Raw genomic sequence first — 27,541 nt, forward strand, 5'->3', positions numbered from 1 at the left:
TGTTTTGTTTGGCTTTTTAAAATATCTATAAATCCTTTCATTTTACCTAAACAAAATGTGTCTGGTTTGGCCTGAAACTTTTTTTGAGATGGGGGATGATTTCAGTCTGTGGAGAGAAGAGTATTTATGAAACACACCTATGAAAAAGAAAAACAGACAGCTTCTCTATTATACGAGCAGAATGGCAGTCAAGCATGGATGAAGCTGCTGGGACACAATGTGTGTGCCCAGAGTCTACTCGTTTCCAGAGTACATCTGACTCCCCTGTGTACATCTCCTTCATCGTCAGTTATCTTCCAGACTGGTTAACTCAAAGCATTTTTTGATCCATCAAACCTCTTCTGCCATACAGATTAGCAACATTCAGATCAACATTTTTCTCACATTAAGAAGACAGAGACAACTGGGATATTAACAGCTTCCTCCTTGCACTGCACATCCCAGAGATCTGTACAGTCTGGAGGTGAGAGAAGATCTTTCAAAATACCGTGGCTCTTGGAAGGTGCTGTCCTAGTGGACAGCTTTCTAAATCTCACTTTCTTCAAAGACTTCTGTTGTCTCTCCACTGGTGACTTCTCCTTCGCTGCTGTCTGACATGCTTGCCCGTGGAGGAGACAGAGCACAGCCTGGCTCTGGGCTGAGATCTGTCCTCTGCTTCATTAGCACCTGCTGAAGCTGCATGCCCCGGGGCTTGCTTGCCTCCAAGCACAAGTGGTATTTGTTGCCGAGGTGCTGGTTTTTTCCCTTCTGTGAACATTTCCTGAGGTATTTTATGTTTTCCCCAAGAAAGCAGAGTTTACAGCCAAAGGGATCTGCCAGCAGGAAGCGGGACCACTGCTTTTGGAGCTCTGCTTTCACCTGGTGGGGGAGAAGAAGACAGTCTGTCCCCACAACGGTTGTGACCACCCTACAGCCCACTAATCCAAGTGCTAGTTGTAAAATGAGAGGGACTGTGGAAGTGCTGATCTTCCTGCCCCTTTGGGGTGCACCTCCCACCCGGCGAACTCCTTGTAGGGTAGAAACAGGACTTGTTTGCTAAGTCCATCTTAAGAGTCCACCCTCTCCACTCTAACTTACGAAAGTTTTTCCTAGCCCCTGAATCTCTGACACACTGTAATCCTAATGCACGTTTGTGGGAGAGCTCAAGCAACCTTTGTCTTTATGGGCTGATGAAGTGAGGAGGAGGAAAGCCCAAGGGCTGCAGAAATGAGGACCACACAGCTTTACTGGAGTTTCGTGCTAGGATATTTGTTTTCTTTTGTTACAGCTTTTTATCTGGCAGCCTACCTTAGATCCCCAGCACTGAGTGTCCCTCTGCCTGCATCACCAGAGCCAGTGCTGCAGGCCGAGGGCAGACTCCAGCCAGAGGAAACGAGTAGGACCTGCCCTTGCTCTAACCAGCAGGACATTTGACCTGAGACGTCAGCTGGACCAGGAGGTAGAAGGCCAAAAAATCAACTTTCAACTGCTGATGAGGGATGCTAGCAGTTCTGTGCCCTTCACAAGTGTTAAACAAGTACTTCTGTACTGTAGACAAGTGCCAGCTCTCTTTTCTATAGAAGTAGTTCCAAAATTGCTGCAGGTTTACTTGTTAAATGTTAGGAACATATAAGTTACCTTTTGTATAAAGCCCATCTCATTTGTTTCATTGCTGCCTTTAAGAAGGTGTCTAAATTCAAGTACCTGTGTCAGTGCAGAGCATACCATGCCAGCTGGCTGTGCCAGGCTCCTAAGTGCTACCAGCGCTGGATACTTGTCTGTTATTGCAAGTAGTGGAGGTCTGCACCCAGACCAGATATAAGGGAAATACAGACAGTGAGATTCAACTTAGAAAACATTTAAAATTGAGTGAGATCAATCCCACTGCCTACATAGCATCATATTCTGAGGTAGCTTGTGGCAAGTCAGTGTGGTAAGGCAAAGACAGCCTGCAGCTGTGATGGGCTGTATGGGCAGAAGCAGAGCTAGTAGATCAAGAGAAACGTTCTTTACTCAGTAACTGTTAGACTAGCTCTGAATACTGCATCTAATTTTGGGCCCACAGAACAAGAACTGCACTGATAAACTTGAACTTATCAGCAGAGACCAGGGCTGGAGCACTTGCCCTATAAGGAGACGCTAAGTGAGTGGGGCTTGTTCACACTGAAGGCCTAATGAAGGCCTAAATAGTGCCTATGAGGAGATCATGGAGGAGATGGAGCCATGCACTCTATAGAGGTGTTCGGTAAGAACACAGGAGACAGCAATCATAAATTGAAATAAATAGGGGAAGTCCTAACAGAATAAGTGGGAAAGATGTTTCCTCCTGAGCACAGTGGAGCACTGGAACAGAAGACAAGAGAGGTGGTAGAACCTCTGTCCTTGGAGGGAGTTCAAAGTTCAACTGACCAAAAGCCCTGAGCAACCTGGTCAGAATGCAATCTTCACCTTACATTAGGCAGGAGGTTAGCTTTGCCTGCTGACATCTCTGTGCATAAGAGCCATCACTGATCTACCTAAATCCTGGCATGGAACAAATTGAACCCCCAGCTGTCCCTTGAGGCATAGCAACTTCCAGATAAAGAATCCCCTCATGTGAAATTTAGGGATGTCCTGAGCAGTGCATGCATGAAATTATTTTTTCAACATGTTACTGTCTAAGCTATTAATGCACCTCAAATTTGGTCACTTCACATGGACTTTAGGGGTAAACTAAGAGAGGGCTTATCCTGGCCAAACACGAAGTCTGGGATCCCAGCTGATTAAAGGAGTGGGGTTTAGTGGCTGGTTGTAAGCCTCTACTGGTATTTCAGACAAACTAGCATATCCATACCTCCACAGTGCTATAGCCACTCAGGATTCAGGGGAAATACTTTGCATTTGAATCCCAAACCTGTGAGAGGTCTTGCTGTTCTTAATTATACCAGTTCAAAAGAATGCACACATGCTCTCAAATAAGCAGAGCTAGTCAGTGTGTTCATCCTTCTTGGTGTCACTAATATACTTTTCTAATCAACTAAAAACTTTTCTCATAGCATTTTCTCTTACCTCTCCATTAGCAAAGCAATATAAAACTGCTACAAAAAAACCCTGTAAGAGAAAGACAGTAAGAAGAAAAAGTTACAGGAAATACCTGAAGGTTTAGTTTAAAGATGACATCAGTGCTGAAGCCATAAATATAAACAATGTTTCTTAATTTTCAAAAAAGAAAACTAGTTGCCTGTATTTACTTATTATTGAAGTACTCACTTTGTATGGTGCCTTAGCAAATGTAGGGCACATTTGGTGCAGATGCTGAAGAACAGATACTATACAACTCAGTTTGATCTTCCATGTTATCTTTGTTTTGCTGCCACATTTTCTTTTCTTCAAACTACTGCTTTAATACTGTGACTGCTGCTATTTCTAAATATGGTAAAACAAAACAGTGCAGCTTGCGGTCTCATATTATCCACGTGTTTGTTTGACTTTGCAAATGAAACTACTGAGAGGGATCTCCTTGGGGAGCTTTTTAAAAATTAGTGATATATTAACTGATTAATGCTAGTTTAAAGACTGACTGCATTAAGTGTTACAACTACTTTGTATTGCCATTTTTCCTTTGAAAATTATTTAAATAAGCAATTTTAAAAAATTTGAATCATAGAGATAAAACTTGTTTTAAACCAACCCCAAAACTACTCTTTCCGTTTTCCTCCAGTCTATCTGTATTTGATCTCAGATCAAAACAGCTTACGTGCGTGCATCTCAGCCTAACAGTCTGTCACACATATGCAGATTTATTACCATTGCTTCAGGAAATGCACTTCTTCTGGTGTGTCTAAACACATCAATAACACATGTTCTGATGAAGAGAATAGATACTTTTGACTATCAGTCCCAAGGCAGTGTTCATATCAAAAGTAAAAAGGTGTGGTAACCATATACAATACAGCTGACATCATTCAAATATTTGCACACTCATACTTTTCCAGAAATATTTCTGTTTTTCTCAGGCAAAAGCTTAAAAAGAAAACCATATACACAGCATCTTCAATATTTTTTTATTATATCTAGCACTAACCAATAGCATTTTGTGCCTACTGTTAATTTTCTAGCAATCCTGAAAGGTTTGGAGCCATTGATTCCTTAAGCATATGTGCAGTTATCTGCCACAGCAGTGGAAATGGAGGCAGGAGAAATAGCAATCACAATTGGTTTTTCCATGTCTTTTATTTCTACTATATTTTTTGCTTCACCTGGGTTATGGTAGCAAGATGTAAGTAATTTTGACAATGTAACTTTTAAATAATCCTCTCAATCTGAATTATTTCACAGCCACATGCAAAAAAAAAAAAATCACAAAATATTGTGGTCATTAGAGTTTATAAGTCATTTTATTTAACTATGGGGACAAATTTTAGAATAACAGTTATAGAAGACTCAGAAAACATGGAGAGGTTCTAAGGGATAAATACAAATTTAATTGCTTAAAAAGCAGCTTTTTATGCAGAACTGCTTCTGCACCTGGAGATAGTTGTCTTTTTTGGGTAGACAGTCCATGAAAATGTCACTACTAGGTGGTTTTTCTTGTGCTCTGAGCATAAGCTCTAAATTTGGCCTCACAGGCACCTCAAGCAGAAATAGGATCTAAACTACATGGTGCTGTTAAGCCCTGTGACTGCTAAGCCTGATGATCCCACTGCCAGAAATACAGAAACTCACAGGATTAGGAGAGGGCTTTGTGAATACTAATGGCACCTCTGTGTTGAATGTAAGTTTGTGAATTTAGTTCACTGCTGCTGCAAGATCAGAACATGCAGTGACAAGCAGAAGCACTCTAAAAATCATACCAGAGGGTGGAAAATTCAGTTGATTATGTTTGATGTTCATTTTATATCCTGATTTCTTTAATGCTTCCTCAGATTCATTTTTTTTTGCAATACATGGAACTTCATACTTAGAAATCTTCCCATATGCCATGACTTCTAAGGCATATGTTTTTTAAATGATCACAGTGTGAAGGAAAAAGAAGACTCAGAAATTCAGAAGAAATGTTCATCAGCATAATAACTAATAGCAAAGGATAGATGCAAGTGTAAGCCTCATGATTGTTCTTCAGTTCTATTGACAATGGCAACATGATACATTACTCATTAAATAACTTGGTTTTATCCACCAGAAACCAGTATTTCTTCCTGTGGCTGACAGTTCACATGCACCAGTGAGCCAAGATGTTTAAATTGCTCCACTTTCTAAAGCAAAGAAGCATCATATCTATCTGCAGCGGAATTCCTATTTAGAATTTAATTTTGTGCTCCTTCAAAATATTTGAGTTAAAACCTCCAGATGAGATCCCAGAAGTAATTGTTTTTCTTTAACAAAACAGTTTAACTGCTTTTTAAAACTACTGAGAAGATTTACAGACTAAACAAATGTAATTGTGTACAGTTTATGTGCTCTTTTGCTAATCCCTTCACAAATAATGCTGTAGCTAAAAAAGAGAATCTGCAATAAACATTGTCTAAGATCTGTGGGTATTTTGAAAAGAAGTTTTGCTTCTACAGTGTCCATGTAGCCAAGCGTGTGCAAGTTCCTCTAAAAGGAATGAAGTTTGTGTTTTCTAGCAGGGATAAGTAAACTATATTCTACATCAGATTCCATTGTACAAGCCAGTAAATAAAATTTTCACTTAAAATGATTGTGTTTCTTGAAATTAATGCCTAGTCACTGCAACCCCTCCGAGTAAGGGTATGTCTAACTGAGGAACATTTACTTCAACACCATGTCAGCAGGCCCCCTTAGGGTGCTGGCTCTGCATGAACTCCCTTCTGCCTGCCTGGACATTTTACCCCTCAACTTGGAGTGGAAATTTTTAATTAGAGCCTCAATAATGGCATCAAAGCACAGATGCATACATATGCCAGGGCACTGGTGCGTATATACAGGTTAAAAACAAGAATCACCATAAATTGTGGGAAAAATGCAATAATGCTTTGATAACTTCATGTCTCAGACTGTAGAAGAGGGCAGACGTATGTCAAAGTAGTGAGTTATTGAGTAGTAAGGACTTCTAGCCGGAGATATTCCTGTGTACCTCATCAAAGGAAGGAGACCTGGAAATTGCTGTCCTGTCTCACCAAGAAGGTCAAGACAGGAAGATAAGGATAAAGGACAAATTTGCTAAGCAGGTAGCTTAGTGGGAGTACTACCTGAAAAAGTCATTACTCAGCAGCTCTGAAGAACACAAACTGAAACAGACAGCAGTTCCTTGTGCCTGTGGAATGACTGGCATGTCCAGTTCTTAGCCTTTGTAAACTGGAGAGTAAATAATTACAATGAAATGCATGTATACTTGTGCATAAGTGGCTATTTGAGAATATCTGAGTTTCAGTAGCAGCTCATTGTGGAATTTGGACTGTTTACGACTGACCATTGTAATGCAGTGTGGCTCTTACACCTTCGTGGTTGCAGTCACCATATGAGGGTGTAGAACTGCCAGAGCTACACTCTCGTTCCTTCACTACCCCAAGTTCCTGCCTCCTTACACACTGCTAAAGCAGGGTGACTGAAGGGGAGTCAAGGGCATAAACATCTCTAAAACACTCTGCTGATTGTATAGGTGAGAAACTTTATCCTGACCTGCAGATGTTAGTCCATCTATGTGTTCCATGTGTATAAGTGCTCTTGCTGCAGAAATCACCAGATTTAGTATGTTAGAAGTGTGTGTGTCTTTTGAGACTTGTAATCATAGAAACCTCACCAGGTGGTTACTGTTTAAAAACTAGAGAAACTTGAAACCTGCCATGCAACAGTGATACTGCTTGGAAATCCCCTTACTTTTCCCATCTTGATTTGAATATCAAGAATTCTGATTAGTGGGTATTAGTAGGGGAGACTAATTATTATTTTGGGAAGATAAGTCTCAAATGGAATAATGATCAAATACAAAGTAAAATTTGTATTGCCAATGCTGCTAGGATACCCCTGAAAAGTCTCAGGCCTAAGGTATTTATTAACCAGTAATCTATTAGTGGTTAGAAACAAGAATAATGTGTTATTGTCCAAAATGTCTGCAAGATAGGATTTATTACAGTACTCATTGTGTATAATCTTTGAATCATGACCAAAGTAGGTACGAGCCAAGAGCCTACGAGCCAAGGACATGTTCCTTGACCAAACATGGTCAATTTGAGGAGTGGTCGAGACCTCAGACTCACGGACCACCTACCCAAATTATACCCCCTACTCACAAGGGAACAACAGAAGACTACGACAGAGGCTGCACGCTAATTTGCATCAGAAGCGAGAAAAGAAGAACCAATCATCGAGAGGATGATAATGAATATGCATTGTATAGACTAAATACGTATGAATTTAATATATCAATATTTGTTGACTGCAACGTGCGGGCGGACATCTTTGGGAAGGATCCCATGACCCTGGTGGGCATCATTAATAAATGACGTCTCTACTGATCTAACTTTGTGTAGAGAAGTTTTTCTTACCACTGCAGGTTTGCAACATTCTGACAAATTTTATCTCAGCTCTAGAAATTTGTTCATGAGTACAGTACCTTTTGTGAATGTCCATATAGGAGGCCATAGTGTCACTTTGCAGATACAGTGAATGAGCACACACTTTAGGAAAAAGGAGCCCAAACTTTGGATGAGCACAGACATTCTCATAGTTATGATTTTCAGGATGTAGAAAAGCTTGATACACAGACATTTCAAACGGAATATTGCAGGAATGAAGCTTGTTTGTTATTCTTTCACCTGAAGAATTGTTAGTACTTCCTGACCCACCTACTTCTTTCAGAAGACAGTAAGAAAGCTCTTTCTCTGCTCAGGAAAGTTAAGTTGCTACCTGCTTTGCCTTGTGTGCCTTCTGATAGAACTAGATATATGGCAACTTCATTAGAAAGGAACTCTATTAAAATCTTAGTTAGAATTTATAAATGGCATTCCATAAGGTCTTGAACTTTATAGAGTCTCCTTTTATAGTTATTTGTAACCAAAATGTGAAGAGTTCTCCTGTTGGGCAAGCTGAAGTGATTACCAGAAGGAAAAACAGCTCCCTATAGATATAGGAGAGTAGATATGAAACACAGGTCTGCAGGTGTTGACCTTGCCAGACTTAAATTTCGGCAATCACAGGAAGACAATGTAGAGGTGACACTTTTATTGCTGGGAGAAAATACCAAAACTCCTTCAACCAGTAGGAACATATACAAGCATTTAAGGGTTACGAAACTATACTCAGTGGAGTTAAATGTTGTGACCCAAGCTTGAACACTCAGGCCTACACAAGTGAAATTTTTCACAAGTGTCGAGTTAAGTGTTAATCTCCTGTATATACTGAATGGAGTGGAGGATGGGGCACTAGGCACCTGGACTGGGACTAACAATAGTCCAGTAACTGCAAGCTGGGATGCAAAACAACCAAGAAAAAAATGACAAAGCAGAAATTGCAACTGCTTCAGTTATTCTTTGCATGGACTTGGACACCTGTGCTAAGGATCCAGCTATAGTCAGTGGGTCAATGTGCTTTTTGTCAAAGGAGGAGATGCTGACTGATGTGATACAACCCCTATTTTGATCAATAACCTGGAAGTATGAGAAATACCTAGTGCCTCACCACAGCCATGCCCTGGAGTAGTCATCCAGCTACCAGTCTCTCTGGGTGGAGGCACATCTATAGCTTCTCTTGAATCAAGGCAGGTTGATAGCAACTACTGCCATGTCTCACAAAGCTGTGAGTGGAAGTAAAGGATGAGTAAGGCAAGTGCTGAAATGTTCTACTCCTTGCTCCTCTGTTTACTTTAGTTTTCTCTTACCTTTTTAAATCTGTAGTCATTTAACATAAATGATGTCAACATTCAGAGGCAGGTGCTGAGGCCTCAAAATGTCCCTTTCCCAGCCAGCTTCTCTAACCATTAAGCCACAGATTCAGATTCAATCTCCTTCCTCATAGTTCATTTTGCATCTTCAGTTTCTGGCTTACACAGCTTGTTTTGGGCAGGAGGAAACGATGCTGCGTAAGTCTTATTGGGCACTTCCCTGGATCAGGTTAAACCATCTCCTAGCTTGGGCCTGTCTTGTCTCCTTTTCCCAGAAGAGTGCACTGATCAGGTATCTAATGTGAAAAAGTGGAGTTTTTTACTTTGGCCTGTTCACTGAATTCATGGTGTGTTTCTATGTTTCACTTCTGATGCATTAAGTGTTTTGCTGAATTTACGCTTAAACCCATGAAAAAGACAGCAGCCCCAAACTGAGGTCTTTAAAAGGGCATCTCAAATGACATCTTGGATGCCTATATGTAAACTATGAAGGCCTGAAATACATAGGTGCCTGAAGCATGTAGGTGTGGTTTTTGCACAAAAAGTCTTGGATTTTTTCTCTAGGCTTGCATGGAAGTACCTCTGTTACAAATGCTTAACAACACACAACTCAAGAGAGTCATGGCCCTGACAAAGGTCAAAGTACAAAATGTGTCTTCTGTGCACTTGTTTGAGGGCACTAGTTTGGTAGGCGTACCCACAATGTGTCCTCTAGGCTGGAACCCCATACAAAGCAGTTCCTACTTATCCTTCACGTGCTTCTCCTCACAGCAAATGTTTTAACTCTGCTCGTTGTTCTCACAGTACTGTTCTGAACCTCCTCTCATTAAACTATCCCAAATGTCGTGTAGTCTACATTCAAGTCCTTTTGGAAAAAGTCCTAAAAGGTAAGGACTGCCCCAAAGGCCCTCTGTGTCAGTCATGAACTGACTGCCTTAACTACCCAAGCTAAAGTGAAGCTGATCCTTCCAGCTCCTGGTACAGAGTCTTGATTTTTTTTTTGTTTGTACAGTGGCACCACAAGGTTATTGTGGTGTGTTTGAAGTATGCTCGATGTGTACTATGCATTGAAAAAAGATGAGTCCAGAACCAACTCTTTCCTCAGTGTGACTGCAAAGTCAACATAACACTTGAAAATCTTGTTTAAAAAAAAAGCCTTTCAGTGCTTTTTGGGAATTAACTTCCATGAAACACATATTTTAACTAGACCACTTTAATCCAGTTTTCAAAACAGGGGTCTATGATGAACTGTAATCCACTACCAGAGAACACAGGACACACTGTTTCCGGAGATGTCAGACTCCTTTTTCAGTCTTTGGGACTGCTGTATTTTGAATATGCAGTTTGTGCATTTTTTATCTTGTCACTGTAATAGTGTATTTAGAGACATTATAGGTTGGAGCATAATATTAAATAAGAATATCATATATCTGTGGTATCTACAGGTGAGCAACATATATATGTGGATCTATGACCCCTAAAAACAGTACTTGCGAAACAGTACTTACATGAAATGAGCTCATTGTCAACTGAATGAAAAGTCTTATATGTCTTGAAAGTCCTTCCACCTGTTCATCAGTGATGAAAGTAAACACAAATTCGTGGATCCCCAACAATGGAATCAGCACAAGCGTAGATCTTGCCAACCTTAAAAATAAAATATTTTATTATAGCATTTTTTCAACATCCTTCATGCAAAAATAAAAAATTCAGCTACAAAAAAATGATTCGAGAAATATTCCCTCAATATTCTGACTCTGAAATGATATTAGTAATTTTGTGATTTTGAGTACAAATTCATAGATACAAATTTTGGAACACACTATCAGAAAAGTCTGCACAGGAGGGAATCTTGGCTTTGGGTTTACGGTGAAAAGTTAGGAACAAGAAGTTGAACAGGAAGGCCACTGTCATCAACATATGCTGCTAGGTAACAGAAAAATATTTACATAGCTAAATATGAGTGATCTCTCAACAGAGTTCTTAGACCTTCCTATCACTGCTAAAATATCTATGGAGCTGCATTGAAAGTTTCTGCAGTACTGCCAGCAGTCGTCTACTTTTTAAAAAATACAACCAGAATAATTTTTATGGAAGAGAATCTTCTTTAACAAGTCTGGGAATGTGTTTGCATGGATGAAAGAAGAGATCTCAAAGGAGTGAGTTCTGAGGAAGGCTTGCAATGTGAGGAATAGCCTGAATCTTTGATATCTTAATAAAATCATAAGCAGTAGAGAATATAATGCAAAATATGAAGCAATATTAAATACAGGCACTGCTGTCTGTGACTATCATTGCAACAATCTTTCTGTAGCAATCTGGAGAATATAGCCAAGACCTTTTGGACCCTAAATATTGAAGAAAAGTGGAAATATGCTTCTTGTTAGGGATTTAATACTGGAATTTATTAGGAAGTTAGTAGTGGAATTTAGACAATAAAATAATTTCTCTTAGTAAGGCAGGACTGTAGTAGCAGGCAAGTATTCCAAATGCTTTGATTAAAAGTACTAAGAACTGGGAAGAACTGGGCTGTGAAAAGCAGTTGACAAATCCTTAAGTTTCCACTGATTTAAGTGCAGTTTTCACTGCACCCTTAACTCCTTGCTATGTTTGTGGAGCCTATTTCCTCAGATGGCTTTCCTATACCATACACTGAATATCTGTTACACCTGATTGTAACAAGTAAATGTATACAAGTGCAAATCGGTAACCTTCTTATGTTGTGAGAAAAAAAAGAAGGGTGAGGACTTCTTTGTTGTTCGTTACATACCTGTATTTGTAGTCATGAAAGCTCATTTGCTGAGCTTTTAGTTTGGAAATCAGCATCCTGAGAATTTTTAAGAAGATACCAAAGTTAACCTTGAAAGAAAATATATATGGGTTACTGACAATAAATGCTATGACACTACTCATATAGCTATTAAAGAAATGTGAAATTGATATTAGACACTTGTAAAGCCTATCGCCAATTAGCTGGAATGCAGTTGTGATCAGGTCAGGACAGAAGCAGGTTATTACCACAGCTGCAGTAGAGAGCACAGAGCAGCAGTGACAGACTCTGCTGGTATCAACTCTCTTCAAATGAGGCAGTTAACAGAGTTTATACACCTTTAGGTCATACAAGTCTTCACCAAACCATAACAGGTAAGCAGGATATGGTAAAAAACAACAGTGGTTGCAGTTCTTCAGATAAAGAGGCTCTAGACAGCCAGACAAAGAAGCCCTGGGCATTCTTTTGCAAATAATTATCTCCTTTGCTAATTAAATTGTGCTGACTTGGCCAGGACTAATCTGCAAATATTTCTTTTCTGACGAGGCCTGCAAATGCCTATGAGTCATTAACTACTTAAATTCCACAAACCAAAGCCCTGTGCAAAAAAATTATTAAGGTTGCAAAGTGGAGAAATGTAGAAGTGCCGTATTCAGCCTGATTTATGTCTACATTACGCTGCATGATCATCCAGTACGAAATTACATGTCGATTTTAATACAGAACCCTGCTTCCTTATTTTGTAGATGAACAATTATTCGACACTATTTTTCTTGTCTTCTTTTGATGTGCAGGTATTACTGCTGGAACCCTAGTCCTTGTTCTGTGTAAAGAATAGAACACTTTTCATGCTGTTTTCCCCAGATGTGCACAGATGATGTATCTTTAAAATATCACAGGGTGATAAGTGGATATTATTCCCTTTAAAAAAAAAAAAAAAAAAAAGGACAACTAAAGCATGGCTAGATGGAGGTCACCAGTCAGAAGTGCTTTGATTTGATTTTGCAGGGCAATTAGCATCAACATTATCTTACCGAGAGTATCATACTTGCTACTTTAGCTGCAACTGCAAATGCTCAACCCTTACCCCATCAGCTGTTGGCATATTCAGAAAACAAAAGACAGAATTTACTAGACAGCTGTGATATTTTGCCTAGCATTGTGTATGATCTTGGGGACAGAGACAGAGTCAGAAAGGAATTTTCTCAGGCATTGAACTACCTTAAGCTCATCCTTTTTGGATGATCCTTTTTCCTCATGAAACACCCTTTCGTCATTCGTATGTCTCTGTTATCAAAGTGCATGTCTTGTAGACTGTGCTCTCCTGTTTTATTCTGCAGCAATAGTTCATCTTGTGGGCATCTCTTTGGACAAGTTAGGGGAGATACAGATGTGTACATGCACAAGAGGGGGTGAGTTACCTTTAAATGGATGACTTTACTGGTCTTTCCTAACTTTTAGAATTTGACTTCTCCTTTTACTACTTTTTTTTTGTTTTTACAAATACAAAGAACTCACCATAGTCAGCACTGCAAGGTTCTTCAAAAGTTGTTTTTTTACAACAAAAGCAAAACACTTCATCACTTTGATGTAATAGAAATACTATTATTTGTTTCTGCTAGTTGTGTTCCACTGGCTGTGTATTTTCTGCTCAGGCCCTCAAAAAGTAAACTGAGGATTGAGTCTTCTTTCAGAATCAGACATATCCAGGAAGAAATTGGTTCAGATCCCTTCAGGTCTGGACTTTGTCTGTCTCGACCTTTCCCTCAGTTTTGGCACTATTTGTCTTTCTTAGTGCTCTCTTTTGCCTCCTTTCACATCTCAGGATTTTTTTGCCTTTTTGTTTTCTTTTCTGGGTCTTCTCTATTTTTTTTTTTTTTTTTTTTGGATAGAGAGTCCCCCATTGTCCTTTAATTATTTACATTTTTGATGGCTACTAAGCATGTTTCTCTTTTTCACGGTTCAGTCCCAACTATGCCCACTGTTTTTCTCACATGCTTCTCTCGAATTCAGCAGCACCAAAAAAAAAGTCTATTATTTCTTCTCTAAAGTTTTAATTTCCACATCTTTTCTCCAGTGTGACAGAAACAAATACCATCCTTTCCAACTGATGTATTGAATGCATCAATTCCTCAATATTACACTTTGAGCACTCCTTCTTTTACTCCCCATACACATTTGCATAAGTAAAGTACATCTCTTCTGTACAAAATTTGCTATCTGTCTTGCCAACCAAAGCACTTATTCCTCTAATCCTTTTATGCCTTGCTGACTGTGTGAGAATACAAGGTATTCTGGACGCACCATAGCCCCACCTATCAAAATTCTGTATTCGTAATCATGTCCTCATGAGTTGTTTTGATCATGCTATTTCCATCTCTTCGTTATCATCTCATACCAGCTGTACACTTTTTGCATTTGTTTAAGAAAATAATTCATAACTCAGTCTTGTCACGCTATGCTGCTTTTTTTTTTTTTTCATTACGTGAATGCTTTCTTCCCGTGACCATCAGTGTTTCTGTTGCTACTTCTCTGCATCCTTGTAATCATTCTCTGTAAAGAATTTGGAGCTTTCTAGTGGTGCTCACCACATGATAGCACTCTCTTAAGTAACCTGCTTACTGAGAAAATGAGTGTAAAAACATGAGGAGTAAAAAATATGAGAAGCAAAAGGCATCTATATAAATCTTTGCTGTAGATGGAGCTGTGCAGAAATCACTGCACAGATGAACAGCAGTGCTTTGAGAGGTTGACACTGAAACACTTGTTGTTGTAGATACACGGAAAGGAAGCTATGCCCGTCCATCCACAGTAAAAAAATTCATTTACAATTTTTTCTGTCTCTTCTTTTCTAATCCAAGAATTGGGTCATAAAAGACAATCACACTTGTGTGATATTAGGAACAGATTAAATAATTCTTACTGCAATGGAAAACAACATTGGTCCTCGGATGATCCACCAGATTCCCATGTGTTCATTTGTTCCCCAGCATCTGAAGAATAATTTAAAGTGTAATTACATTATTTTCATAGAAAAAAAAACCAGAAAGCTTACATAACCTATGTATATATTTCAAAAGGAAGCTGACAAAGTTCAATTTTTTTTAAGGTGGCACTCAGGAGAAATGGAATAAAACTAGGAAGAGTCTAACCAACACCTGTAATTGTATTTATTCTGAAGATCCTTCCACCAGAATGTTGAGAAAGGTTTCCCTAGACTGCAAACTTCAGAACTATCTAGCAAACTCAGTCTTCAGATGTACACAACTGTACACGGCAACAAACCTTCATAATGGAATTCATCTTACTCCAATTTATCTATCTGAAACTTGAAAATAGAAATGGGCAAACTATGAATTGTGATCATGGTTCTTGACCTACTAAAAAGTATGCATACTCTTTCTTTGAAGCTGTTTTCTTTTCTCCTGCTCTAACTTTCTAATTTGTCCCAAGCACATGTTTCTTCTTGCTAATTACACAGAACCACAAAATGGTAGGATTTGGCAGGGACCTCTGGAGATCATCTAGCCAAAGCAGGTTGGCCTAGAGCAGGTCACACAGGAACGCGTCCGACAGCTTTTGAAAATCTCCAGAGAAGGAGACTCCACAACCTCTCTGGGCAGCCTGTTCCAGTGCTCTGCCACCCTCAGAGTAAAGAAGTTCCTCCTCATGTTCAAGCGGAACTTCCTGTGTTCCAGCTTGCGCCTGTTGCCCCTTGTCCTTTTGAATTAGCATGGAACACTGGAGGATCTTGGCTTGCCATTTACAGTCTACCTCTATGAGACTGTAATTGAGATTTCGTTCCTGTTGTTGTTGCTTAGTAACTATTTGGTGTTCCAAACAAAACTCTCTAGGAAACTAGAATAAAAAAGGGGAACAAAAATAATCACACATAAACCCCAAAGTTTATGTGATGCCATTAACAGCATCACTGAAGACCAGAAGACTGGAAAACTAATGCTTAAAAGTGCAAGTTACTCTTATTGATTCATTCACTGAATACTGAACACATTAATATCAGCTTTTAGTGAGTATCAGTTTTTGTCATTACTCTCCATTAGAAATACTTTTTTTTCCAAATGGCAGTGAACACTAATTAAACTCAAAGTGTAGGTGATCTCCAAGGAAAGCACTGGTCTTCTTTTTTTACTAACAAGTTACTTTCCGTGAAGACGTTTGTGTTGACAATTTGCTTCATGTAAATGGGTGAACATGGGATGCAACAGTTTTAATTTCAGGAACCTTGAATGTTCATTCTACTTGATTTATGCATAAGTAAATCTGAGAAATTCCTATAACTAGTTTAATGTAAAAGTACTAAAATGAACCTAGAAAATGTAACAAGTATTAATAGCTGCCGTATAATCTTAATACAATCTAGTAGTCAATACTAGTGTCAAGAGTTTCCAGAAAAACTAAACAAACAGGAAACCAGTAGTCTTAAGGCACATTTTATTTGGTAACCTACCCTGTGTTCTCCAGTTTTGATCTGCTTATTCCCCAGGGGCCCACAAACAGAATAGGAACAACTGAAAAGAAAAGAAGTTGATTACAACCAAGCTTGCAGAATTGTTCCTACAAAATACAGATATGTTAGAGTAGTACGTGGTGCAAAGACATATGCTTTTCAGTCTTCTATTTAGAATGGTAGAAAAATCAACTTGATCCTGGCTTTCCCCATTTGAAATTTCATTATATAGTTGAATCTTGTGTTTTCAGATTGATATATCCATATATACATATATACACACATACACTGCTGATCTGTTCAAACCTTCCAAATTCCTGACTCTGAGAATTCAAAATATTTGGCACTTGATGCCTCACTGACTACCTAAGGCATCAATTGTTAACATTTTTATTTGTTGAACCTTAAAGAGTTTTCACTGGAGGCATGGAACTCTGTCTAGTTAATTAAAACCACTGACAAAGGCTTGTTTTCATGGCTTACCTTTCCTGCACCCCTTAAAGATAATCTATAGTCCCCATTACCCTGGGGGTATTGACATATTGTTGCTCCCCCATCCTGGAAATCATAGACTGCAGATGGAAAAAAAAAGCCTGAAATAAAGGATTAGCACACTATTCCAGTGGTCCACAAAAGTGCAGGCACAAGCTTCAATCACAAGCACAAGGCACATGAGCTACAAAAGGCAGATGTTCAACTGGATTCCCAGCCCAGTAACACACAAATTTTCTGGTGGATGTGGCAGAAAGAAAAAGAGACGTGGGTCACTGGGGCCGGAACAGGATCTATTCAGGATTCTTGGGTACTAGCTAAGGTCATGGGAACAGCTGGAGTGTGGCAATACAGGGAAAGGACCTGAAGGAAAATACTCTCTAAGATAATAGACCTCTGAGTGGGTAAAATGGGAAAAGAGCTAGAAAGCTTCTCACTTGGTTGGGAGATGGCATTGATGTAATAAGAGGGTCTGAGGGAACAATCAGGGCATGGACCACTTGGGAAGGGAGCAACATGTCCAGGGGAATATGAGGTTGTTCTGTGGGGAAAGATGATACATGGGAGGATAAGGTGTTATCAAGTCCAGTTCCTGGACAGTAGCTGAGGAAGTGTGTCTCAGTAGGTGTAAGCATGGTTTGTCCCTGCTGGCTCAGCAGCAGCAGTACTACAGATGTCTGTAAGAGAGGTACCAGATGTCCTGTCTTAATAGTAATTCTGGTAAATAGAAATAAAGCTAATTATTGGGAAAAGGCCTTTAGGAAATCAGTGAATATGATACAGGCATGACAACAATGGAGGGGGACCAATAGGGGATCATTATTATTTATATATTACGGTAGGGAGCAAATTTCTTGACAGACTTGTCCTATTGCGGTTTGAACAAGGAATAAAATTATTAGTCCCTATTCCAATGAGGTGGTGATCAAAGCAACAATGGATTTAGAAAGGTGGGAAGAGTGAGGAAGCAATGAGACCCCACCTGGAATACTGCATCCAGCTCTGGAGCCCCCAAGAAAAGAAAGATGTGGAGCTGTTGGATGAGTCCAGAGGAGGGCTACCAAGATGGTCAGAGGGTTGGAACACCTTTCCTGTAAGGACGGGCTGAGAGAGTTGGGCTTGTTCAGCCTGCAGAGGAGAAGGCTCTGGGGAGACCTTATAGCAGCCTTCCAGTACCTGAAGGGGGCCTATAAGAAGGCTGGGGAGGGACTTTTTCCCAGGGCCTGCGGTGACAGGATGAGGGGTAATGTTTGGAAGCTGGGAGAGGGCAGGTTTAGGCTAGATATAAGGAAGAAGGTCTTCACCCTGAGGGTGGTGAGAACACTGGAACAGGTTGTCTGAGGAAGTAGTGGCTGCTCCATCCCTGGCAGTGTTCAAGACCAGGTTGGATGGAGCCTTGAGCAACCTGGTCTAGTGGGAGTCCTAGCCATGGCAGGCGGGTTGGAACTAGATGATATTTGAGGTCCCTTCCAACCCAAACTGTTCTATGATTCTGTGATTCTATGAGACAACACTAAGCAGCATGAAAGACAGTGGTCTTGATATGTCGTCAGCTTGTATGCTAATACAGTCGTATTAATATAGCACAAGGGATCCTTAAAGAGGAATGCGAGATGGAACAGAGAAACCAAGGCATGATAGAGAAGGACCCTCTAAAGTGTAAGGTGCAGCAGAAGAGAAAGCTCAGAGGCTTGGCAATGGACAGTGAAGTGTGGCATTATGCTTTGACAGTAACTTTTAATAGATGAGGTAGGATGGGAGTGAGCATGAAAGTGAAGGATAGTTAATGTCTGATGAGGAAGAAGCAAAAGAGGAAAAAGAGGGATACCGTTAATGGGATAGCATGTTCAGAACTGCAAGCCTGAAAAATAATTTTCACAGCAGCACAGTGGATGAATACAGATAAGGACAGAGAAAAGGATGCTGCAGGAAAAAAGAGAAGTTCCAGTGTGACTGTATCTAGAGATGCATGAAAACATTAAGGTAATATCCCACTTCTCTTAAACACTGAGATAATTCACTCTTCAAAGGTACTTGTCTTCTTTGTTTGGTTCTAGAGAGAGTCTCAATATTAGTTACCTAAATTTAACCTTGTTAGATAAAATACTCTCCTCCATCAGGAAGACTAAACTAAAGCTTTAAGCACTACCTGGTTTTAAGAACTCACAGGAAGTCTAATATGAAAACCGCACTCGGAGCACTCAATGAACACAGCATAAATCATACTAGGGGAGCAGAGGAGTGACAGCAGTTGGGAGACAGCATGAGGACGAAAAAATTAAGAATTCTGTTTTAATCACATGGGGCTTGACTTCATACTTACATAACCATGAGAGTTTTCCTTTTTTAATATTAATAACCACTTGATTTTCACTGTAAACATAAGGAAGTTGGTCTAGAATACTTAGGGCTCATCATTGACTGTATAGAGAAGGGTATAGGAATTTATTTTATCTTCTTTTTTTATCTTTACCCTGAGAAACTAGACTTGCTTTGGGACAAGATCAATTTTCTGAGATAATTTTAATCAGCAGATTTCTATCCAGGTACCAAAATGCAGTATTTGAATACTCCAGTTTCTGATTTGTATTTGTCCTGACAAAATATTATCCTTCACACAGGTGTCACAGTATGTACCTAGATTTAGTCATTAAATCCAAGCTGTAATATACTGGCATATACGTACATGTCCTTCTCAACTTAAATGTGGGAGTGGATTTGTTCAGAAAAGATTTCATATGTGGAATGTCACATCTGCCTTTGAGCCTGGAAGAACTGCATTTGAGTAGTACTGACTTTGAGGTACCGTGTTGCAAATGATTGATGATTTGTTTGTTTAAGCTTTCCTTATCTCTTCATCAGTTATTAAGTAGCAATTTCTATAATATTGTTTGCTATGTTAACTTGATGAAGTTAAACTTCAACTTACCTTGAAGATCAGTATTTCTGTTTCAGACTTGAAAAAAATAGTTGTTTTTTTCAAGTATGATATAAAGCATGCCTTTCCCCATTGTACATGCTTCCTCAATTAAAAGCACTGATTTTTTCTGAAACTCTTTTCTGAATTGACATCAAAATGTCAGGTTATGCTACATAATGAAATAATTTTGATTTAAACACTAGATCAACCTTTGCATTTTAAGCCTGAGAAACGAAACTTTCACATGGTTATAGCACTTGCTTCGTAAGCATGGACTGACATTTCTGAAAACATTCAAATTGCAATTGCAATTCCCATTGCAAACAGCACAGTTTAATCCTTGTTCTGTACTCTTAGCTCAGAGTGTCATGTTGATCAGTAGTGAAGTGTCTGTATTTATCATCAGAGCCTCTCAACTCCTCAGTTTCTCATGAGCCTAGACTAAACCAACCTGAATTTCTTGACTTCTGGAGACATGTTAGTTTTTATCTGTTCTTTAAAGAACTAAGAGGTGTCATGTGCTGAACAGTCTGTCAGAGTTCTTCTATTGTTACAGGAAGCTAAATAAAATTTTATTTTGGGTTTAAAACTGTAAAACAAGAAGAAAAGAGCATAGTTTTTCTTATTGTTAACAAAAGGAAAAAAAATGGCAAATGTCAATGATGAGTATTACATTCACTTGTAGCTGTCTAATTTAGTACTCCAAAACTAAATGTGACATGGCCAAAATTACTGGGTCTGAGTACTCTCTATTGATCTCTGATAACAAGATTGTGAAATACACAAAGTGAAGCAATCTGTTGTACTAACACGTTCAGAAGAACATATACAATACTATCTCATGCATATTGAAAAACCTTGTTCAAATGCTGCAAGAGAAAAAATTCAGGTATCTTTTAATCTTGTCAGTAGTGGTAAACACAAGCTATTTCTAATAGGGACTTAAGGTTTCTGGATTCTTTAATGGATCTTTATTCTTTCAGACCAGATATTTTTGCCCTAAATTAAGTTGTGCACTTCAACAGGGTTTTATATCATGCTTTTGAAACTTTTTTGCTCAGGTTTCCCCCTGTGCGGTATTTTAGATGCCGAAGTCCTGTTTCGAATCTTGCTTTAAGCGTCGGCATTTTTCTACAGCAACGGTTACATTATCCTATACCGTAATTGTCATATATATTATAAACAGTCATATTAGAAAGCATGAAAAATGGCCTTATCTGAAATTCACTTAAGTCTAGGAATTTGTCCAGTAACCTAATTTTTAGATACTATCAAATTTCCATTTCAAAACTCAGGAGGTAAGGTAGATGTCAAAGAGAAATAAAGCGAACTATCTTCATTTCCTGGGGTTGCTACAGAGAGAGTCTAGTACAACTTTTAGGCAACTAAAACCGAATGAATGAATGTCATGACTTACAGCATTGATAACAATAACCAAAAATTTCCTTTGAACATGTAAATGTTGTAGCATTAAATGTAGTGATTATAATTTCAGTCTATCTGCCATTTGCTTCAGCAACTGTTTACACATCTCTTTAAAATCATTCCTCCTTGTCCTTGGTAGATAATTTTAGCAGCAGCACAGAACAGCAAATACAGAATAATTTGTTTACAACTACATAAATGTCCACCACAATAAAATCCTTCTAAAAATGACTTTTCCTTTTTTTAAGTGGGCTATACACTATAGTCCCACAGTCTGGGATACATAATTTTACATTTGACAATATAGTTCAATAGACATAGATATGGTGATAGTGAACCAGCTTGTAAAATCATACATTTATAAAAGTTTTACAGAAAGAGGTTCTTATGGCTATCTGTCCTATCCTTCTCCTTAACTCAGGCCACTGGATTTGAATCAATAACTCTTGCAATAAATCTACATATTGTCTAGGAGTACATTTTTTAACTTCATTTAAAACTTAAAAGGCCTGCAAGTTGTACAGGGGGATTTTAGATGATTATTGGAAATTGGAAAACTTTGATTTTCTTCTTTCTCCAGTCAAGATATAAATTATGCTCTTTGAGTAAGCAACAAACGTAATTGTCAGATTACTTGACATAATTTACACAAAATTGTTCAAACACTTGTAACTAACTTTATATTGTCTTTACTCCATGAAAAATGCCTTAAATGTGAGACCTGAATCATGTAGTGTTTCAGATTGTCCTCTAACTTAAAGCAAACTTTAGGGTGAGCTGGGAAGGTGAACATACAAAAGAAAACCACTACAACTTAGACATCTTTGCAATGTACGTGCTCAGTTACAAAGGAAGAAAATGAAGTTACTGATTCCATAATATTCAGTGATGACAGAAAATACAGCCAAATACTGTCAAATTTCTTCTTGTTCTATCCACCAGGCTACTGTTTTCTTATGAAACAATGCACCCGTTTCCTGTATCTGCAAGTCAAGCTGAACCACAAGGAATGTGTCATTGCTTTTTTACCTTTATTGACAATCACTGCCTTCAAAACAAATAGTTTGAAAAGAGTTCAGATTTTTTCTCTCTTCATTACGAAGTACCCATCACTGACTCAAAAAAGTACCACAGAATCAAGAACTTGGAAATTGTTGTGTACTTACCCCATCCTATCACAATATATGTCTGTAGCAGTCGTCTTTCAGAGAGTACAACAGTTATCAATAACGTATGCAGATAAATTCCTTCTACTAATAGCCAAAAATAATTTGCCCCAACAAAGTAATGCATGAAAAACTGGGCAGTCCTACAAATGATTACAATCTGCAGAAATGAGAGACCGGGAATAGTTGTTAATATATAAAAGCTCTGACAAATCCTTGTTTTCTCTTGTTAGTTTAGAAACTGTTTTAAAATTAGCACATGGTTGTGACGTAACCATGGTTTGGTCACATATCTCACAAGACTCTCCTTGCTGCTTGGGAGAGGCTGGAGGGGAGTGCAACTTTTTTAATCTTCTAGATTGTCAGAGAGTTTGAGTGGAGGTGACAAGTATGAAAAGACAGTGAAACTACCAGCTGGGTGTTCTTTGTCATGATCTGTGTATCAGAATTTTTACTGATGAGCTATTAAAATAGTAGTCACAATTAACATCTTGCAGGTAATTTTGCTTGTTGACATGGGCAAGCTACATTCATACAACAACATGAAAGTATGGTTTATTGACAGTGGTCGCAAATGAGAGATGTTGTTATTCCACTTTCTAAACAAGAGTAAAAATATTAAAATATTTTTCTAGTAGTCTTTAAATTATTTTTTTCTCTCAGCGTTTTTTCACAGCAAAGACATTGTTTGATAACATTGTCTTAAAAGCAAGGTTTGTGTGCATTGCATTGTGCAATGCATACCAAGAGTGAATCAATATAGTGTTACATAAGTACCAAATAAATGTGTAGATTTCTTCCTAAAAACTACAGATATAAGGGTTTTTTCTTAATTGGAAGTTTCTAAATGTAACTATTGATTAATTTGTTCTTTCTAGACAACTCTTCATATAAAATCAATCCATTACAATTTATTGAATTACAATTTTTTTCTTGATTACAGCAAGCTTTATCAGCAAAATTTCAGCATTCAAAGCTCAACTAACAAACACTGGAAAACTTGCTGCCATATGGCGTACTTCCAACACTGTAACTGTTATGGCCATTAACAGCACATATTTACTATTAGAAATGAACTAACAAGTTACCTCAGGACTGAGGTATAATATCCATCCAGTTTCATCATTTGGCCTTTTGGAGTAAATATTGTAGTATACAGTGTCTTTTATAAGTACTGCTGTGGCACGCAAGATAAAAGAGGCAAATAAATTCATGTGGATGTAGTTTCTTGTGCAGTGAAGTTTTCTGTGGGAGAAGAAAAAAGTGTGAATCCTCTGGAATATATTTAATTTGCAGAAATAAAAATAATACTGTTGTACTCATATTGTTGCCATCAATAGATTTTGCTTAGGAATTGTTTTTATAATGCTTATTTGGAAAATACAAGTTCTTTACATTGGAAGCTAAGCAATAAATTCCATCATATGAAAAGAAGAATGTGCATACTGGAGTCTGTACTTTTAAAATGAATGTAAATTTGTACTAACCTGAGTAAAGAAAGTATAAGGAGAGCTAATACAAGGGAGATAAGAGAAAAACAATATCCTATAGTGTACAACAGCTGTAATGTGGTAAGTAATTTATGCTCTTCTTCCTAGGAACAAAGAAGAAAAAAGTATTATACATGCCGGCCTATGGGCAGAACACGAACACAGCTCAGAAAATTTGAGTCCAGCTTCTTTATGTTGCAAGGTAGCCAGGGGAGTTCTCTGATGCTTGCTCACTGCACTGCCTCATGAAATCATTGCATGACAGTGACACTTGTAGACAGCCTTAGTTTGTTTTCAAATTCCAAGGCACTCACGTCTGGTTTCCAGATTGCTCCAGCACACACACCATCCATAGTCTGATTTACAGCTCATAGTTGCCATGATTACAGGCACCAAATGGATCCTAGTGATTTAATAACTGCAGAGATCAACTCACTCAACCTGTACACACACATGCATTTACTGTGTGTGTGACCTGGGAACACAGTTACAGATCAGCTGTGTCTGTACAATATTGAGAGTCAGCTCTGCCTAGAGTCATTGAAATAGACTGACTTCTGCTATGAGTTCAAAGAAAAAAAACAAAATTATCAAATCAGAGTCATCTAGAATGTCTTTGACTGACAAATAAGACCTCAGAGAAGGAATGGAGGCACTCACATTTTCTTTTGATTTTGCTTCATTTGACATTTCTTATTGCTAAGTTTTTACATTTTGCTGCTTATGCCTACATCTCATCTCTTCATACGGCTTTTCTAGCTCAAGAAAATCTCCTCTGCAGAGGGGACATAGAGATACAGGATATGTGACTTTCATAATCCATATTTGGCCTGCAAAGATTATCTTGGAACCTGTGTCTTTTCCTCAGTGATTTTGATGTTTTCTTTGTGAATTTTCTTACTGCTCAGCACCCAAGATTTTAGCACTGTCTTCCTGCCAATAGTCTCTAATAAATTTATGCTAGTAAGTACTGTCTGGATAGCACATGTGAGCTGTGCCTGCTCGTAAAATCTCTTGGAGAGGGTGAAAGGGCCCAGGGAGAACAGTGCGGGTGCAGGACATCCCATTGGAGATCCCCTAAAGGCACAGCCGTTAGTCACTCTGCTCCATGAAAACCCTCGAACAGGCATGAACATAAGAAAAAGCATGAGTTACCATCTTGGCTGTGCAAAATTTGCAACACCAAAACAAATGAAATCAAGCTGATTTCTTCCCAAGACTGAGAGGAGATCTCATCAACACTTATAAATATCTGAAGGGCGGATGTCAAGAGGATGGGGCCCAGCTCTTTTCAGTGGTGCCCAATGACAGGACAAGGGGCAACGGGCACAAGCTGGAACATGGGAAGTTCTGCCTAAATATGAGGAAAAAGTTCTTTACTTTGAGGGTGGCAGAGCAGTGGAACAGGTTGCCCAGGAAGGTTGTGGAGTCTCCTTCTCTGGAGATATTCAAAACCCGCCTGGATGAAGTCCTGGACTACCTGATTTAGGTGACCTTGATTTAGCAGGGGGGTTAGACTAGATGGTCTCGAGATGTCCCTTCCAACCCCTACCATTCTGTGTTCCTGTGATTCTGTAATGTGTGCAGGTACTAGCTCTGTGTTATTTCTAACATCTTGGGTCTTTCCACTAAATACAAGAAACAGGTACAAAACAACATTTAGTTTTGGTAGAAAAGCTGGTTAAAGCTTTCTGAGAAATTGTCTTGCTGTCATACAAAATGAATTAGTGTGTCTTCCACCCACAAGTTTGCAATCCAGAATGGTTAACAAACCATGGAAAACTCAGTACTTACGAATATTTATCACACTTGTATAAATAAATCGTAAGTTTGGAAGTTCATGTACTCATTGTATAAAAAATTTATTAAAAACTTAGTAGTACGTGGGGATCCTAAACTTATACTGTTTAATAAAGTACTCAAGAATGTTACTCAATAAGGTATAAAAAGTAACAGTGCTCATCCAATAAAGTACTAAAATGTAAAAAATAAACAGCAATGTTGTTGAAAGAAATGGTTAACAGTAACAAACATTCCAGGTTTCAAAACTGGGTGGGCTTGTGTAGTTGATGAGTGGGGAGCGGGGTGTCAGATCTTGCTGGCATCAAGCTAATCTCAAGACAATAGAGGTCTCGAGATAAGAGAATGTTAAATGTCTGCTTTCATATGTAAAGTTAGGAGTGACGTCATTTACCTTACTGCAATTTCTTCTTTGTTGTTATTTTGTATATAAGACCCAGCTTATTTCTCAAAAAGGGTGCTAGCTGTGTGGAGTTAAAACCCAGCACCCTTTTCTATGCAGAACTGGAATTAAACAAATATCTCGATTCTGTGTGTTTTTCGGGTCTTTGCACACCCGGTAAAAGAACCCTGATTTTTGGGACAACAGTAACAGTGCTTACCTAAGAGACTTAGTGTAGACATCAGCTAAGCTGAACTATGGCAAAAGAAGTTACAAGCTGAGACCAAGTAAGCTGCATTATTACTGTTATCTGAAGCTCTGCCGCGTCCTTTGCAAGTCGGCACCATGATCAGGTCCCTGTTTCACTGCTTGAACTGTCCTTTACCCCAAACCTCACCGAGGGGCATGAGGTTGTCCGGCTGCAAACTGCCTTCCCGCAGAGAGCCTGGGCCAGGCTGCTTTGCAGATACAGAGCAGGAGTGTGATTCCCAGCTTCACAAACCCGAGCTGAGCAGTAACTATCTTCATTTTGTCTTCAGCACAAAGAGCTGAGCCGTGTCGAGGGAAGAGTACCTACTTTGCTCTTTACTCAGCCCGGGAGAGCCGTTCCCTGCTGCCGGCAAGCCCAACGCTTGGGCTGCAGGACGTGACAGAGCGGGACGGCTGGCATTTGCATTCAGATGAATTCCCCAGCCCCTGTCTAGCTAAATTGGAAAGGACCGTTTAACGGCTCATTAAACACTAAAAGGCTCGGGAAGCAGCAGGGAATGAAGTTGCCCGGCCTTGGCAGACTACAGCAGTTTGGGGCAGATGATAAGATGCTTCGAATTTAAGTTACTTGCTTGTCCAGTTGCAGCCCCTTTCAATTTCATTAGGAGAAATTCAGCACAGAAAATCATTTGTGGCATCTAAAGCAGGCATCCCCCTCCTTAATCCTTCCTCTTCTGCTGCTAAATAAAATAACAGGTTTCCATTTGGTAATCTAAATGAAATCTGAACATCTTTTGCAGGTATTCAGTAGAAATGTTTTCTCAGTTACTTAAGAAGGGATTAGGAAGATTAAAGTATTAAACCATAATATAAAACATACTTACATTTTTTTGAAAATGGTTTTTCTCAGAACATTCTGAACTATCACGCCAAATGTCAGTGGAGTTTTCCTTTGTTTGCCAAGTCCCTTCATCCAAGCAGACTCTGTATACATTTCCTACACTTCCTGAAAGTAAACAGAGTTTAGTCTGAAAGGTCAAAATAAAGATTTCATCTTTCATACATATTTTAAAGATTTCTCCCTTACACCATAGCAACAGACACCACCTCACTCCCACTCAAAAAAAAAAACCACCCAAAACCCTTTTATTTTGTCTTTGACAATGTATTTTTCATAGTTACATAGGACAAAGTAGGAATGTAATCTAACAGAAATATATTCCCAGAATGTACCTGGTATTTACAAAAAATACATAGTTACTATATCCAAAATAAAAGACTGTATCTCACTTTATTCCTCTTTCCTCATTAAGCTCCTAAGTTACATCAATGCATAGCACATTGCCCAGGCTGTGTAGTCAAAATTGTAGCAGGTAGAGTATGGTCTGATTAGGGAATGATCTTTCTCTGAAACACTGTGGCTGGTGTTTTTTTATGTACTTTGGAGACCTATCAGCAGGTGATGTGAACCAGTGAAGCTTTCTTGGCTTTCACAGCATTGTCCTAGTTTATACTAATTAAGAATTTGCCCATAACATCAGAAGAATTATATGGGGACCCTGGTCGATGTTTGTTTGATGTTGTCCTCGACAGCAGCCTTCCCTTTATTTCTAATCAG

General features: G+C 38.8%; 1 protein-coding gene across 1 annotated transcript in view; it reads right to left on the bottom strand.

The window, feature by feature from the left end:
- Window positions 1-525: 525 nt before the first annotated feature.
- GLP2R (glucagon like peptide 2 receptor) overlaps window positions 526-27,541 on the bottom strand; it is a 41,798-nt gene continuing 14,782 nt past the window's right edge. Inside the window, exons 4-13 of the mRNA XM_086473778.1 lie at window positions 26,808-26,929; window positions 23,529-23,635; window positions 23,130-23,286; window positions 22,042-22,201; window positions 16,039-16,099; window positions 14,494-14,563; window positions 11,571-11,659; window positions 10,309-10,447; window positions 3,028-3,069; window positions 526-858 (exon numbers count right to left, since the gene is read on the bottom strand). Of these exons, the coding sequence (XP_086329904.1) occupies window positions 526-858; window positions 3,028-3,069; window positions 10,309-10,447; window positions 11,571-11,659; window positions 14,494-14,563; window positions 16,039-16,099; window positions 22,042-22,201; window positions 23,130-23,286; window positions 23,529-23,635; window positions 26,808-26,929 (1,280 nt within the window). The remainder of the gene's footprint in view (window positions 859-3,027; window positions 3,070-10,308; window positions 10,448-11,570; window positions 11,660-14,493; window positions 14,564-16,038; window positions 16,100-22,041; window positions 22,202-23,129; window positions 23,287-23,528; window positions 23,636-26,807; window positions 26,930-27,541) is intronic.

The sequence above is a fragment of the Leptosomus discolor genome, chromosome 15, assembly GCF_034619465.1.
Source record: "Leptosomus discolor isolate bLepDis1 chromosome 15, bLepDis1.hap2, whole genome shotgun sequence".
NCBI classification, from domain to species: Eukaryota; Metazoa; Chordata; class Aves; order Leptosomiformes; family Leptosomidae; genus Leptosomus; species Leptosomus discolor.